Source organism: Hibiscus syriacus, unplaced genomic scaffold, assembly GCF_006381635.1.
Source record: "Hibiscus syriacus cultivar Baekdansim isolate YM2019G1 unplaced genomic scaffold, ASM638163v2 tig00111402_pilon, whole genome shotgun sequence".
Classification (NCBI taxonomy): domain Eukaryota; kingdom Viridiplantae; phylum Streptophyta; class Magnoliopsida; order Malvales; family Malvaceae; genus Hibiscus; species Hibiscus syriacus.
The window spans coordinates 5,933,620-5,949,921 of record NW_024063082.1 but is presented as its reverse complement, the minus strand read 5'-3'; the positions used below and the strand labels follow the sequence as shown (position 1 = coordinate 5,949,921).

Genomic DNA, 16,302 nt, shown 5'->3' with positions numbered 1-16,302 from the left:
AAGAGATGGGATCAGCTGTTAATTCTTAGTCAAAAACAGTATATTCTAAAGTTGCTTGAAAAAGCGAAAATGACTAAGGCCTCGAGTACCTCTACTCCTATGGTCGCATCCTCGCAGTTGAAGAAGGATGATGGGCACGTGAATTTCGAAGCCTCGTAGGAGGACTGCTCTACGTGTGTTACACTAGACCCGACATTGCTTTTAGTGTGAAAAAAGTGGCACAGTATATGCATGCGCCAAGAGAACAATATTTGCTTGCTGCTAAACGCATTCTGTGTTATTTAGCTGGAACGTTAGACTATGGACTGAGGTTTGTACCAGGCAAGTTGTATATATCAACCTTCTCATATGCTGACTGGGGTGGATGTGCAGATGATAGGCGATCGATGTCGGGCTACTGTGTTTTATTGGAGAAAGTTTGGTGACTTGGAGTGCTAAAAAGCAGAAGGTGGTGTCACGTTCAACTATAGAAGCTGAATACAGAAGCCTTACTGACACAACGGCTGAAGTAGTATGGGTTGATGCTTTGCTCACTAATTTGAAGCTGTCTCAAAGCAAACAACCAACAATATGGTGTGATAACACTAGTGCGATTGCGTTGAGTGTTAATCCGGTGTACCACTCGCAGTCCAAGCATGTAGACCTAGATGTGCACTTTGTTCGGGAAAAGATAGCTGCAAATCAATTATGTGTAAGCTATGTTCCAGCAGCTCATCAAGTTGTTGATGGCTTGACAAAACCATTAGCAAAAGCTGCATTTAGTAGTTTTCGTGACAAGATAAATGTGTGTTTGATTGCTGAAGAAGAGAAGAAGCAGGGAGAATGTTGAGAGAATGAGTGATCCAGATCGTATGAGAGTTCTAGAATGAACGAGGTAGCTCGTGTGGAAGTTCTAGATTAGAAGTTTGTGAAGTTCTAGAACCTAGACGGTTATGAGTTTGTTAGTCTGTTATAGGGAATTGATGCACTGCTGTATAAAACCATAATATTGTAAGCTGTAAAAGGTGTTCAAGTAATTCAATCAATAAGTAATTTTCTCATTCTTTTACATCGTTCTGCTGAATTTCAATATGCACCATTTCCACCATGCATGATTTTACCGAAAGAACCTCACCCCCTACTCTATTTAACGCCAGCAGCCCACCATGTGCAAACGACAAACCGAATTTTAAATCCAGCACACTAAAAGCGGTATATGGTGCTTTTTTGTCTTCGAAAGCAGCCCTCCTTTCCACCTCACAACCCACTAGCCTCATACTAGATGTCTCCACTACATATACATTAACGCTCCACTGGCCGGGCGAAGCATGCGGAGAAGCCAAAATAAAAAACTGCCTCGAGACCTATACCAATAGCATGTTCTTCACCATTCAATGTAACTTCAGTCGCTTCCACAACATCTTTGCACCACGCTCCACCCCCACCAGTGAGCCAACAATGAACAATCGAGACTCTTCCCTCTCGGGAACAACCAATACTGATCTATGGCAAAACCAACAGCAATGGGATGCATCCAAACAGCATCTGAAACCAAATACACCAAGCCTGCAACAATTACAATCGCTTTGATCAAAACAATAACTCGGCTCTAATTTCTAACGAAACACGATTATTTCTACTGAAGTAAACAACTAAATACTCCCCAGACTAAACATAATTTTTTTTATTAATTTGATGTTATTATAACGAGTAATATATGTTCGAAAGATTTTTATTGAATGCATGGAGTTAATGTGAAGAAGTACGCACAACATTGAAATGTTGCAATAAGAGAAGTAGGGTTATACACATTTGGAACACACCAACTTAAGCTTTAGTATTCTTTTAGAATTCAGCACCATTGATTAATTTCCATTATTAATATTCAGACCCAATAAGAAAATTTCAGCTTAACACTATTTTTGTCTAAATTATAATCATAATTATTCCTATTATTAATATTAATGACTGGCTGAATTAAGACCGCATAGAGTTATGGTTACAGAATTCGTGCAAATCTTTGAGCACTAATAAGTTGATTTTCATTTGATTTGACATAAAAATAAAGAGCTCATAAATAAATTCACATGTCTATTTCACTTCACTTTTGCAAATACATCACTGTCTTTAACTATTACCTTTTAAAAGAAGACTACCTTAAAAAGAACCTTTTAGAAGAAGATAAAAAGTAAGCGCTACTTTATTATTTATTAGTCATCCAAAATAAAGATATATAAAGTAAAAATAAAAAAATTGGTCCAATACATACACCATGAATCTCCACGGTACTTCTTATTAGATTTTGATTTTCAATAGTTAAAAATTAGAGTTATTATTTAATATATAAATTTTATTTTATGTAATCTATCCACTTTAATATTAAATTATGAAATTTAAATCTTTAAATCATGAATTTTAAACTATAAAATGCAAACTCAAATTATAAAATTTTAAACTTTAAATCTAGATAGAAAACATAACACTAGAATAGAGAGTGACGAATCATAGCTATTATATATGTCCATCCTTAAAATTCAAAATTCAAAATTCTTCAATTCATTAATTATTTTATTAATAGTATCCATTCTAAAATTTTATTTGTGCTTATCAAATTTAAAAATTTTGTATTATTAATATATGTGTTTATTCTTAAAAGTGTTTTTAAAACCACCACTAAAAATAGATAAATTTATATAAATTTAATTTACAGTTTTACACCATCCATTTATCATATTACTTTCCTAAGACAAATATTAAAACAATTATAATTTATTCAATGTTTAATGTTAGTTCATTACTACTACACCGTTGACAAAATAACCTTATTTTTATCAATAAAATAGTTTTTAACAAAAAATATTGTTAACCTTTAATCAAGTGATGAATTTGTTTCAATGGTTAGAGATACTAAACTCGTCCCACGCGTCTTGGGTTTGCTGCTGCTTATTGTCAACTTTGGTTTTATATGATCTTTCCATTTGATGATAACAAGTGTTATTATCTAGTTAAATTTATTAAATTTAAATTAAATTTAAATTGATAAAATACGTAAGTAATATAGACAAAATATGCAATTATAAAAAATATTTAATAGTCATATTAACACTTATATTAATTATTAACAACATATCATGTAATTTAATATAATTGATAACAATGAAGTAATTTGATTGATAAAATTAATAATTTAAATAAATAAGGATCATAATTAAATGACTATTAGTATAGTTTAATCTAAAAAAGATAAATTTAAGAAAAAATCATTATATCTGGCCAAAGAAAAAGACCACCGCTAATGTGAAAGAGTCGTGGAGTTGATCAACTTGGCAATGTATTTTTTAGTTATCTTTGTTATAATAGTATTTAAAATATTACACGTAATATAAATTATATAATAATAATAATAATTTATCTTATATAGAATAATCATACAAATGTTCGTATCATTATAATTTTTATATGTTTTGAAAGGAATGTTTATATTTTGAATATCATATAATCACGTAACGTGGATTACTCTATCCGCCAAGATCCCTAATTATTCTGTCGTTTGGAATTTAAAAAGAAGGAAACATTTGTATCACTTTCTTTTCAACTGTCTTTCTTTGTATAAACAGTTCCGTCCACCCTCAATCTCAAATGAAGCGTGTATTATACGTTGTAAGTAGTCAATATTATTGGCAGTGTTCTCACGCGATTTGAGAAGTGTAACAATGAGAAGCAATAACACGTAGGCAAAAGACAAAAGCGGTTAAACGGAACTGTATTGCCACGGACTACGGAAAAGACAGCGTCCTTCCGTAATTAAGAGATATATAGTGCATGTGAAACCTAATAAAACGTATTAATTTTTTAAAAAAATAATTAATTCATTGATGATCAAAATATTTTTTGATTAATTATCGGTTGAGAATTGTATATTTACATTGCTCTTGAATTGTATCTTATTTATAAAAGTAGCAATCATTTAAATTCTTAACTTTTATTTTCAGAATCTTAAAATCATTTTTATAATAATTAGTTTCGTTTTAAACGGTAATATGTTTTAATAATAATAAACAGAGTTTGAGATATGAATTGAGAAAATAAAATAAATGGGTAACTGTACCTGGCAAGTACTCCAACTTGTACCTCTTCTCTCTCCTAATCATCATATCATCACCTTAATTCTCTCTTTTTATATAATGTGTGCCTCACTCTCCTCCCTCCCTACTCTCTCCAACTTCTCATTTCGTTTTCTTTATTTTCTCTTCTTCTTCATCAACCTCCATATTGGATAGTAATAGATTCACCGTCACACTCCAACGTATATTTTCTTCCTCATAAAACGCCAAATGAAACAACTTATCCGCCGTCTCTCCCGTGTTGCCGATACCTCCTCCCAGTACAGACTCCTCCGTTCCGACACCTCCACGGACACGCGTAGAACCGAATCATTCCGCGTCGCCGTCTCCTTCTCGAAGAAGCCTGGACGCCTGACGGTTCCCGAAGGTCACGTACCGGTTTACGTGGGGGAAGACATGGAGCGATTCGTCGTGAGCGCGGAGTTGCTGAACCACCCGGTTTTCGTTGGGTTGCTTAATAAGTCGGCTCAGGAGTATGGGTATGAGCAGAAAGGGGTGCTTCATATTCCCTGTCACGTGCTGGTTTTCGAACGGGTCATGGAAGCGTTGAGACTTGGGGTCTCGTCACATGACCTCCAAGATCTCCTCCGTTCTTTCTCGGACGACTGTTTTTTTATTTCTAGGATGAAGAAAACGGTACTACGCTGTCGTTTTTAGTTGTGTAAATATAGAAGCTTAAAGGAAAACTGAAAAAAATGTTTTTTTTTTCTGTCTGTTTTGTCTGGTTCTTTGGTGTAAGCTGTAAAGAGTGGACAGAAATGGAGGAACTGTTGTTGTATTTTTTACCTATAAAATATTTTATTTCATTTCCCTCTATATTTTGGGTTTAATTTTCTGTTGCCTTTTTACAACTTCATTCTGAAAGGAAACTTTAGGCCAATTACAGCTTAAGATTCTGACAGCTGTCGTTCATGTGTTAAGCTGTTTTATAATGCAGCAATTTTTCTGTTTGGTTTCAAGGAAAACTGAAAAGTGAAATTTATAAAACTGGAAACATATGTATATTTAAAACTTATTGGGTAATTTAATTTTTTAATCACACAAACTTTATTTTTACCCCTTTTTTGACACTGAAGTTTATAGATTTTCAATTTCATCACTCATTTTTTTAATTATTCATGTTTTGGTCACTTTGTCCTTAAATAATTAATGATGTTATCACATGACAAATTACATGTCATTTTGGATCCCTATAAAAAAAATAAATTTAGACCAAAGCGATACCATTTTGGATCCCTGTAAAAAGATTTTTTCTTTTCCATTTTTCTTTCTTTCTTCTCCTTCCATCTCTTTTTGTCTCCCTCAACCTTAACCAAACTTATACTTCAGCCACATTGTTGGAGGTCAATGAGGTCCAAAATTTGCCACTCCTTTCTGAACACGAATCTGATGTTTATTTAACCAAAAAAAATCACATGCTCTATGTATATATCGTGTCAAACTTTAATTCTTCAAATTTCCACTCATTTTCAACCAACAACAATGTAGTTTAACCCATATTTTCTTCCTCTATAAGTATTTCAGTTTATTTTCTCATAGAAACTCCATAAGAATCTCAAAATTTTTCTCAAACTTTCGACCTTCTCCTTTATTGATCTCAACGTTTGATTGTCATATCAACACAATTTTGAAATACATTATTCTCTTTATCAGCATCCACCTTTTTAAAGTTGAAATTCCTCGTTCAGACAGTAAAGTATTAAGAGCAAAAATGAGTTATGATGTTTTAGTTTGGAGTTTAGTTGAGGTTTATAGATTTGAGGCAAATAAATGTTGAATTCAGACATAGTGGATTGAAATAGGTCAAACTGAAAAACTTTAGGTCTAACAGTCACAACAACTACGGTCGTCACAGTGACTATCTAAAAAATTAAGAGAAAAATACCAAGTAAACACACAATTAGATAAATAAAAGGTCGTGTGGCTAAAACAATAGTAATTTAAAATTAAGTGATTGCTTTAAAATTTTAATGATTAAATAAGAGTGAGAAGAAAGTTTATGATGATTTGTGTAATTTACATAATTTTATTTTGACATCTATAATTAAACCATTTTAAAAGTTTAATAATAAGCATGAACGAAGTGTTTTAGGTGGTTAAGAGATTATTGTTATCTCTTGATGTATTAGGTTTGAGCACGACGTATGCATGTGTGTATGAACATTTATTATCAAATGGTTGATAATCTTTCATACATTTACTATATTGTATTCACCCTAATTAATAAAAAATTACTAATAAAACCGATATAAATACTAAAATTTAATTGGAATAATTTACAAAAAAATTAAATATTAATGATGAATGCTATAATCTTAAAAGATATCAAATACCAGCATGAATTAGCAAATTAAAATCTTAGACAATCTCAAAATCCTTGTCAATCTCACTTTTAAAATTCGTATTTAATTGTTTGAAATTAAAAATCCCACTTTGTAAACTGTAATTAAGTTAAATAAAAAACATAAATAATTAGGAAATCGAGAAGAGTAAAAGAGTCGAATAATCCACTTTGTAAACATACCAAATGATTAATAAACAAAATATCGGTTTCATTCGAACTTATGCTCAGTAGATTATGATATGATCGATGTGAAATCAGATTAGATTTTGTTACATGCTTAATCATTATACATAACAATTCTGTATCTTCTTAATTCACTAATTAATTAATAACTAATGCCTAAAGCTTGAATCTGCAAGTGCCAACCAATTGGCAGTAAATTTCAGTTGTTGATTATTTATGAAATAAAATATTTTGAGTTTCAAGCCGAGTAATAAATATTTTTTTAAAGAAAATTTGTAGATAATTTTATAAAATATATTTTTTGTGAATCAAATAAATTAAACACAATAATTTTGTCAAAAAATTATACACAATAATATAATATATCAGATAATTTATTAAATAATTTTATATTTTACTAACAATAACAATAATCTCATAAATAATCTTATATTAAACCTTTGATAAGGGACAATAAACTCTCAAATCTTTACCATCATTCTACATAATATCATTGATAAAATTTGAACTTTAAAACATTTAATTTTGATATATAAATAACCTTTATCAAAGAAAGATATGTTTAGGACATCACTTACGTGAGAAAAAATTGAATTTAGTAAAAATATATTTACAAATATTAACTCAATAAAGTATTCAGGTGAAGTGGGAAAAACATATACAAATTTTTAGTCTTAATTCCAAATTTCAAATAGTAATTTTAATTATTATATATATATTAATTTAAAATAGCTTTAAATTTTTAAACCGAATTGATATTCAATCAATTTAAAGATTTTAAAATAAAAAATTACTTTTATGTGATTGACTATTTGAGCGGACAAGGAGTAGTGGAAGAATCTTTCTTTTTCTCGATATGTTTTTGTACGTTGGATTAAGTCCCCACAATTGCAATTTGGGTCACCCAATATCCTCTTTTTCTTTTCTATGCCCACAAACAATGAAAATAAGTGGGTATATTAATAATTAAACAAAGCCATCACACATAATTAATTGGGATTAATGCTGTAATGGTGTGTGCCATATTTGAAATCTCTGTAAATGTCACTTAAATCAATTGATTTATGATTTGATCCATAATCAGACAAATAACTTTGACAATTATCTTTGTACAGATAATTAGTGTCGCCCACTAAAGAATTAAGCCCAACTGACGAAAAGTTAATCTTTGATGTGTAACACACTTAGTGAATTTAGTTAAATTGTTGTAATTAAATATTGACCAGACTTTAATAAGTCAGACCAACCTAATTTCATTTGACTATGCCTATCATGGTTTTCAGAATCGGACCGGTTAGCGAACCGGTCATGTTACCGGTTCACTGGTTTAACCGGTCCGACCGGTCGAAAGAACCGGATGACGTCATAGTTATTTAAAAAATTATATAAAAATACCAAAAATATTTAATAATTTTTTTTATATCACAAGTCATATTCAAAGCAAGTCATAACATATATAAGTTAAAAATCATAAAATCAAGTGAAACAAAATAATTCAAATTAACTACAACATAATATTTAAGTTAAAACATATTAAATAATAAATATAATTATATAACTATAATTAAAAAATAAATTTGGGGTTAAAAAATCATAACAAAATGATATTGTTTAGTTTAATTTTTTTTAAAAAAACAATCCTACATGGCTAAGAAACATAGAAGAGCATCCCAAAAGTCTAAAGAGAAAATATGAGAACAAAACAATCTCACATTGCTAAGAAACATAGAAGCACATCACAACTAACTTCTATAAATAATAGAGGTAATTTGGCATTCAAAATCATGGAGCCTTTTGGTGAGCATTGAGTGAACTATTCTTTCACTTCAATCAAGCTCGAATTTTAGGCTTCAATCGAGCTTCTAATTTTTTTTTGAGTTCAAGCCTTTTTGAGTTCAAGTTTCAATTTTATATTTCAAGTTTGAGTTGAACTTGATAATTTTTAGCTTGTGAGTTTGAGTTGAGTTGAGCTTACTTTTAAAGTTTTCAAGTTCGAGTCGAGCTCAGCAATACTCGAGTTTGACTTGACTCGTTTAATAAACGACGTTGTTTGGTTTAATTTTTTTTTTAAAAAAAACAAAAATCCCGGTTTTCCCCTTTTTTTCGATTTTCAGTCGGTCCGGTTCGAATGGTTCAGCGGTTCTGGCCGGTTCACTAATAGCGGTTCAACCGGTTTAGATTGAACCGGATTAAGTAACGGTTCCCGGTTGAACTGGCCGGTCCGGTCCGGTTTTCAAAACAGTGATGCCTATATAGCTCTTGTCTTGAAGTTGACTAAATGGGTCCAACATTCCATTTGACTTGTCTTCATGATTCGCTCTATTTATACATTATAATTAATTTATGCTATAATGTTTCTATTTTTATTTTATTATTTGAAAAGACAAAAGGACGACCAACTTGTAAGCTGTGAGTAAGTACTGATATAATTTGAGAAGATTGTAAGCTCAACAAATAGAATTAAGAAATGTTATACATATTTCAAGTACTGATAAAAATATTGTTTAAAGAGACATGTGATTGTGCAAATTATTCTTAGTTACTAAATGGTCAGTACAAATGAAGTCGGTTCAATGGCCACATATTCTGTTTCTCTTGCTTTTCTTAATGGCTGACTTCCGCTGCTTCTTGTATTCTTCATATAACTGCAGGGACGTTGTCGTCCGATCCAACTCCCCCCTTACTCTTTCATTCTCTTTAATGTCCCGAAGAAGAGCGAAATGTCTACTAAGCTTCTTGCTCACCTCGTTCTCATCTGTTGGAGAAGGTTCATCTCTAGCCAACATCGAGGGGAGAGCAGCGGTTCTGGTTTTCCTCTTGTTGTTCGATTTCGGGGTACTGCCCTGTGGGTTGAATGACTCCTCTCCCAACGACAAGTTCTTGAAAGCTTGTTGAGGTGAAATGTTGATATAAACCTGGTTTTGGGCAGAATTCATGCTTGAGATGCCCGACGCTGGCGTTGATATGGTCGGATGATAGTGTTTAGATAGAAGATTCAGTTCCCAAAGCACCGAAGCAAGTGCACCACTTAAGCTGGGGTCTGAGCCATACGGTTGGTACTTCTGTTTTTGCATAGTTACAAAACGAAATAAAAATCCAACAATTACATTAATATGTGCTAGTAAAAGAAACCAAAATTCATAAATCATTGCAATGATTCTTATAACAATGAATCAAATGCAATACTTTGGTTCAAACATGTTGGGATTTGAACCTAGACCAACCAACTGCTTAAATGCAACACTACAGCATTGTTTTTCAAAGAAAGGACGAAAAGAAATCTATCTATACACGAACATAATAAAGTACTAACCTCGAAGCCAGTGGGCAAAAATTGAACTACAAAAATTTTCATGCTTTACTGTTCCTAATTCTCTTCTGGACATTCTTCCCATAAATGATTTACCACATTTTAGAGCATAAAACCCGATGAATGAGATAGATTGAAAATCGTAAAAAGAACGAAGAACGAATTTGCCGAGAAGGAATCAAGGATGCAGGATACAAAAATAAATGCATATGAGAAATTATTATTATTCCATCAGTTGAATAGAAGCATAATAACTTACAGCAGCAATTGATCCTGACACGGAGCCACCACCCGCATCATTTTCTAAAAGATTCCGACACTTTACATTTTTCTGAAGAAGCTGCTTTAATGTTACCAGGGCTGTACATTCGAAAAGGAAAACAAAAGAATGGCTTAAAAATACCTAATAAAGCACTAGAAATCAAATTGTCCAGCAAAACAAATTACACACCAGACATGGATTCAGCAGATCCGAAGCACAAAGAAAATGTGGCTAAGCGTTTTACAAATGCAGCAGCCTTTTGCATGTCATGTTGTCTATCATCAAATAGCATTACCTTAAGAGCCTCAGCTAAAACTTCACCTTTGATCTCTGCAACATGGACAACAGCAAAAGAATAACATTGGCGACCCATTTTGCAGTTTTCTTATTGTGACTGGCTTTTCTTAAAGAAAATGAAAGTTGATTTCAGCATTTGATGTTTGCAATAATAAGCTAGTCTCAGCCAGCTTTTGCATCTGGGAAAAGACTTTGTTGAAGTGTTAATATTTACTCCGAAGATACTATTCATTTGATAATGTAAGGGGTAGCCAATATACTACTAACCTTCCAGGCCTGTACTCAAGAACAAGATTGTAAAGCTGGGCAAAAAAGTCTTGTAAATCAACATTCAAAGCATCTAGATTGCTCCTCATAACTTTAAAGGCAACAATGCAGCAGCTAAGGCACTCAGAGACAATCGAATTTTGCACTTTCTGGGCAGAACTATCTGAATTGCTACCTCCAGCGGCAAGCCTTTTCAAATAATTCATAAGATCCCCAATGTAATCCAGGTCGATGAGATGAGAAAACTTTCCTAAACCACTCAAACAAGGAGCTAGCAGAGGATGTGCCCCAGACCCACTAGAAGTTATGTTACCATTTGCTTCAGAACTGAAAAAAAAATAGAATTTACTGGTGTACCAGAGATTTTATAAAATAATAAAGACAAGTTCATACAAAATAAAAAGAAATGGCATAAGACTTCAAATGGTAATCACTTTATCATATTGGTATTAACAATCCTAATCTACCGTTTTTTGAAATCTTGATCAATGTTAACAAAGTTATGTTTATGAAATACACATGCCTGAACTTAAGGAGATCTTAAGATATCATACAAAGACGAGTTGAAATTAAACAAAAACAAGATTGGCATTAAAAATCATCTTTAACCACTTTATTTCATGTATAAACTAGGAAGAAATCCAGACAAAAGGCTGGTTTCTACCATCTACAAATAATATAAACCTTAGGCTCCTGATTGGATTAAGGGGTGGGAGAGGTTCGATAAAAAGAGGCATCTATCTGAGGAAAACAATGCCCCTGAAACAGCAACAGAGAGTACAGGTATCATCTTTGCAGTTGGTTAACAAGTTCAATTTCATCATACATTACATCTGTGCAAATATATGAGATATTTCAACTTCTTTAGGCATATTTTTTGGTGAGGGCAAGGAGTTGAACATTGTTTTTCATCAACAGGATAAAAAGGCAGGCATGTTTCACTGCCATCAACAAATTGTTGCTGAAAATTTCAGAATGCCACAAACCAACCACACCAATAATTATAATAGTATAACAACCAACACATAAACTTCTGGATAAAAAGGCAGGCATGTTTTTCATCATTTCCTTGCAGTTGATTTGACTCTTCAGAATTTGCTCTCTTTATATTTTTCTTGTTCTTCATTTTGCTATTATCATGTTGAACTTCTGGCTTCCCAAGATCATCATCAAATGACAAAGACATTAAAAGCTGAAAAAGTTTTAAAAATTAACAGAAGAAAAAGGAATGAAGGAGCAGTGAGCAAAGTTATACAAAAAGTAAACATAAATAAGTCGATTCTCCTTCGAAATATCATAAACTATTCGACCAACTTCCACTGGCAAAATTGTACCTCAGTTAAAGACAGATGATGACATTTTCATATCTTATTAACATCTTAATATAAACATTCATAATGAAATTGGAATCTAAAGTCTTGAATAGCTGAGCTCCATCTTGCATTCCTTATAACAACTTTAAATACCATCTACAAGATAAAAAGGTCAACAAACAAAGATGAAAAGGAACTTCAACAAAGTTATCATCTTCTATGGCAAAGAGTTCAAGTTTAGGAGATCATCATAGTCTTTACCCGGGAAGATAAAGGATATCAAAAAGATACCAATCACACAAAGTTCAGCTTACCAATAATTGGACAAAAAGCGAAAGGTATAATAAAGAACTATAAATGCAGCATGAAATGTACTATCCAATACCTCAACAGAATCAGGATGCAGTTGACAGTCATGAGCTTTGACATGATCTGCAATAAACCGAACGGCCTCAACAGTAGCTTCACCGCCATGTTTCCCCTCATTGGTTGGTAAAAAGTGAATTCATAGTTGAACAGCAAAGTCCCCTGTAAGCAAGTGGTAAGTACTTTTGTTGGAAAAGACAAGCAACAAAGATGTACTTCATGCAATCATTACTGAAGCAACAATAGTATTAGCATGTTTTAAGAAGGGTGTAAGAAATTAATATCCAAGGTGATCCAGGATGATACAGAAAAATTGAGAACATTACAATTGTTACTAATGATATTCAAGTGAAATCTGTAACTGTAAGAAATAAAGTGAAACAATATTTGTAATATATTCCATAGTTTGCATGGATTTGGTCATTTGGTGAGGATTAACAGGCAAGCACAGTGGCTAAATAGCAGAAAAGTAACAGGAGCTTTCTTCAACAGGAAGTGATAGATCACTTACCATTCCCCTATGCATGAAAATAGCATAGTAAGGGTCTAGATGATTAATGGGATTAATCTTCTTTAGCACGAACTCAAACTCGTTACATATTGTGGAATGAAATTGTTAGCACACTGCTTTGGAGTTTAATTGTGTTGTCCAAGTTCAATTATACTACTAAAATATCAAATTCTCGTTAATAACATTAAAACTTTAATAGATTTCTGAACAATTTGTAACATTCCAAAGAATATCAATATAATATACCTTACAACATCATCTGAGGAGCCTATGTTTCTGACAACAGCTACTAGCAAGCTTTCTCTGAAGTTGAAGTGAGGAACAGCATCAAGCAAAGTACAAAGACAACGAACCACAACATGATGAAATATAGGCTGCTTTTTCTAACGCTAATAACTTCTGCAAGTAGCCCTGTTACATACGGGGAATATTATGGAGAAGAATGCCCAAATTAATAACTAGTACTAAAACTGAACTCAAATGACGTGGAAAACATCAAACCTTATTGATAGACATAATGTACTATGAAACAATCTAAAAGTTAGAATACCCATGAACATATCTTCATGATATATTCAATGCTTACTAAAATATGACTTTGTTCATCTAATTGTAGTGGCATTATTACACATTCTTTTCATATTCATCAGGATATAATAGGGTTGAACAAATCCATGTGCCAATTAAACAACATTGTAGCCTTTCAGATAATAGCAGCGATTCTACAAAGAAAAGGTTGTAGACATACCTTTCCTAAATTGTGATCACATTAAGATAGCGGTTAAAACCTTGTAAACTGATAGAAGTGTTGATTCATAGAACCACATTTTCTTAACTTCCTTGGAAACTTTCATTTCTAGCTCTTTTTCAGTTGGAAGCCTAATCCGATAGCTGAATTTTGCATATTTAAAAGTAGAGTAAAAATAGAAATACAATGCAGTTAAAAAGAAAATTAACAACAAATTGATAATCAAGGGGAAGTAAAGAAGGAAAGAAAGGATTAGTACCCAGGACTACTGTCTTTGAAGACAGCCAACAAAGACAGCAGTCCAAGCTTTACGATTGAGTTATCCCCATCTTTGACAACTTGCAACATCTCTTTCAAAGACTTTATGTTTCCTCTGGGTTTGCAAGTAGTGACATTCCAAGCTCAGCTAGCTTACGCTTTTTAGTTTCAAATGCTTCTTCAGCTGTGAGGTCTTCTTTCACCTCTGCCTAAAAGGTAAGCAATCTTAGAATGTTGAATATAGTAACTAGAGAATGAGAATGCAATATCCAGGCACTTCCCATTGTGAATGCCATATGGTAGGAACAAAAGCAAAAAAAAGCACACAAGTAGGATTTAGCATAACTAGCAGCACGCACCAATAGATGGAGAGGAATTTCTCCTCTTACGTACCCCCCCCCCCAAAAAAAAACATGATCAAAATTGGAAACAACATAGATATAACTTGAATGAGAATGAGAAAACCCGTGAGAAGGGTTTGTTAATATCTTACATGTATAGGCATTTTTAAGTTCTGGATGATAATTGACTTATTATGCAGAAGATTGGCACCATCCAGAAAGTTATAAACTTTGTGATGCAAAAGCAAGAGGAAATTTTTCTTATCACCACTTCAATATGTAGAAAAGGGAAAGCCTTCCAAGAAAAACCCAAATATATGAATATCTAGATGCTAACAAACCCTTTATTGAAATTTTCAGTGACCAAGTTCATTTCTATAAAATTCAAGTAGAATTTTGATAACAAGCATAACTAAAGCTTAGACGGGTTCCCTTTCTTGTTCTCTTAGGACAGCTATAATATCATGATTTACTGATCACACCATAAGAAAGAATTCAATAAACCTGATATTTCCTTTTCTAAGGTACGCAAATTAAACACCTTAGATGCTTGACAATTTAAGGAAATAACACTTTTCCCAACAAATCCCACCAATCAACTCCTCCAAATAATGATTCAAATGGCTGCTGATGCCAGAAAATATTTGCAATACGTTTTCCACCTTCCTGCACCTCTATTTTTGAAATCCAATTGAGCCTAACACTAAGTCCTTGCTCTGCTTAACAACAATTCTAAAACCTTCTTTTTTAGATATAGCCACTGCACATAACCCACCTAGGGAATTACGTGAATTCAATAAATATCATCCAGCCCAAAAGATAATAATCGTATACATTCATAATATATGAACTCTGTTTCTATCCTGTTGTTGTGATTGACAGAGGTTATCATAAAGATAGAGGATAAGGCAAAACAATAAAGGCCAAGATAGTAAAGCTGTTGTCAAGTAATTCCGGAACTTAAGGCAGTACGGCATATAATCAAGTTAGTGCGTGAATAGAAATAAATCTAAGGCTGGATGATCGTTATAATCGTCTCATAGGCCAGTCCAGCTCAAGTTTCATATATTGCTATATGATAGGCAAAGATTAAAGTATGCAATTAACCTGTTATGTTATAAATGTATGGATCCTACTACAACCCTGATGCTCAAGTTTCATATAATGTATGGGGTAGTTCTGAATGTTTATGATGAAGTGGATAGGATGGAGAGCAACAATAGACGATGTTACAGCATGTCTTTTCCCCAAAGATGAGGTCATCCATTTTTCTTATCATCCACCTAGTGAATAAATATAAAAAAATATATTCCGATCGAATTCTGATCAAAACTCTAACATTTTTATGGTAATTTTAGTTGAAGAAAATTGTAGTTTCGTATCTGAAGGAAGCACAGTGGACAAAGGAAGGTTATATGCCAACATTCGATGAATATTTGGAAATAGCATTGCATTCAAGTGCTGCCGTTTTAGTGATTGCTCAAGTCTTGGTTGGGATGGAAGCTGATGCCAATGTCTTTGAATGGTTGAATTGGTAACAGTAAATCTCTTGCAGCTATAAAGCTCATAGCTCGTCTCTAAGACGACATCGCAACCAACGAGGTATTCTATTACTCGAATTATCGGTTATAGATATATGTTCGACGGGAGTCAGTAAACGGAGATTAATATTATTTATTCATGTTGTTTGGTATGGTTGAAGGACGAGGAGAAGAGAGGGCTCGTTGCATGTGGAATAAAATGTTATATGAAGCAATACGGCGTCTCGAAAGAGGAAGCAATACAAGAGTTCCGGAAAAGACTTGGGATTGCATGGAATGAGCTGAACGAGGAGTTCATTACGAGGCCGAGGACTGTTCCGGTGCAAATTCTTAAGCGTGTTGTTAACATTGCACGCGTAATAGACCTTACTTACAAGGACGAGGATGGGTTTACAATGTCTGAAAAGATTTTGAGACATCACATTTTCAATGTCCTTATTCATCCCATCCCTATTTAA

At 32.9% G+C, this 16,302-nt stretch overlaps 3 protein-coding genes across 3 annotated transcripts; 2 read left to right on the top strand and 1 right to left on the bottom strand.

Annotated features, from left to right (window-relative positions):
• Nucleotides 1-4,208: 4,208 nt before the first annotated feature.
• Nucleotides 4,209-4,796, top strand: LOC120161557 (auxin-responsive protein SAUR72-like). Its single transcript, XM_039171783.1, has one exon. The coding sequence runs from the start codon at nucleotides 4,314-4,316 to the stop codon at nucleotides 4,758-4,760; it is 447 nt and encodes a 148-aa protein (XP_039027714.1). The 5' UTR covers nucleotides 4,209-4,313; the 3' UTR covers nucleotides 4,761-4,796.
• A 4,404-nt stretch (nucleotides 4,797-9,200) lies between these two features.
• LOC120161460 (nucleolar complex protein 3 homolog) lies at nucleotides 9,201-14,467 on the bottom strand. The gene is given in 13 exon segments (XM_039171702.1): nucleotides 9,201-9,692; nucleotides 10,200-10,300; nucleotides 10,392-10,530; nucleotides 10,763-11,130; nucleotides 11,790-11,958; nucleotides 12,465-12,572; nucleotides 12,574-12,607; nucleotides 13,203-13,336; nucleotides 13,338-13,367; nucleotides 13,745-13,847; nucleotides 13,964-14,075; nucleotides 14,078-14,171; nucleotides 14,456-14,467. Coding segments are annotated over 13 exon segments (1,896 nt in total).
• A 1,001-nt stretch (nucleotides 14,468-15,468) lies between these two features.
• LOC120161459 ((-)-drimenol synthase-like) lies at nucleotides 15,469-16,302 on the top strand. The gene is made up of 4 exons (XM_039171701.1): nucleotides 15,469-15,561; nucleotides 15,662-15,837; nucleotides 15,874-15,952; nucleotides 16,006-16,302. The coding sequence occupies exons 1-4, from the start codon at nucleotides 15,487-15,489 to the stop codon at nucleotides 16,300-16,302; spliced, it is 627 nt and encodes a 208-aa protein (XP_039027632.1). The 5' UTR covers nucleotides 15,469-15,486.

Coding starts and splice junctions, on each gene's coding strand:
- LOC120161557 (XM_039171783.1), top strand. CDS start 4,314: ATGAAACAACTTATCCGCCGTCTCTCCCGTGTTGCCGATACCTCCTCC.
- LOC120161459 (XM_039171701.1), top strand. CDS start 15,487: ATGTTTATGATGAAGTGGATAGGATGGAGAGCAACAATAGACGATGTT. Junction 15,838..15,873: donor GTCTTTGAATGGTTGAATTG/GTAACAGTAAAT, acceptor TAAAGCTCATAG/CTCGTCTCTAAGACGACATC. Junction 15,953..16,005: donor TAGATATATGTTCGACGGGA/GTCAGTAAACGG, acceptor GTATGGTTGAAG/GACGAGGAGAAGAGAGGGCT.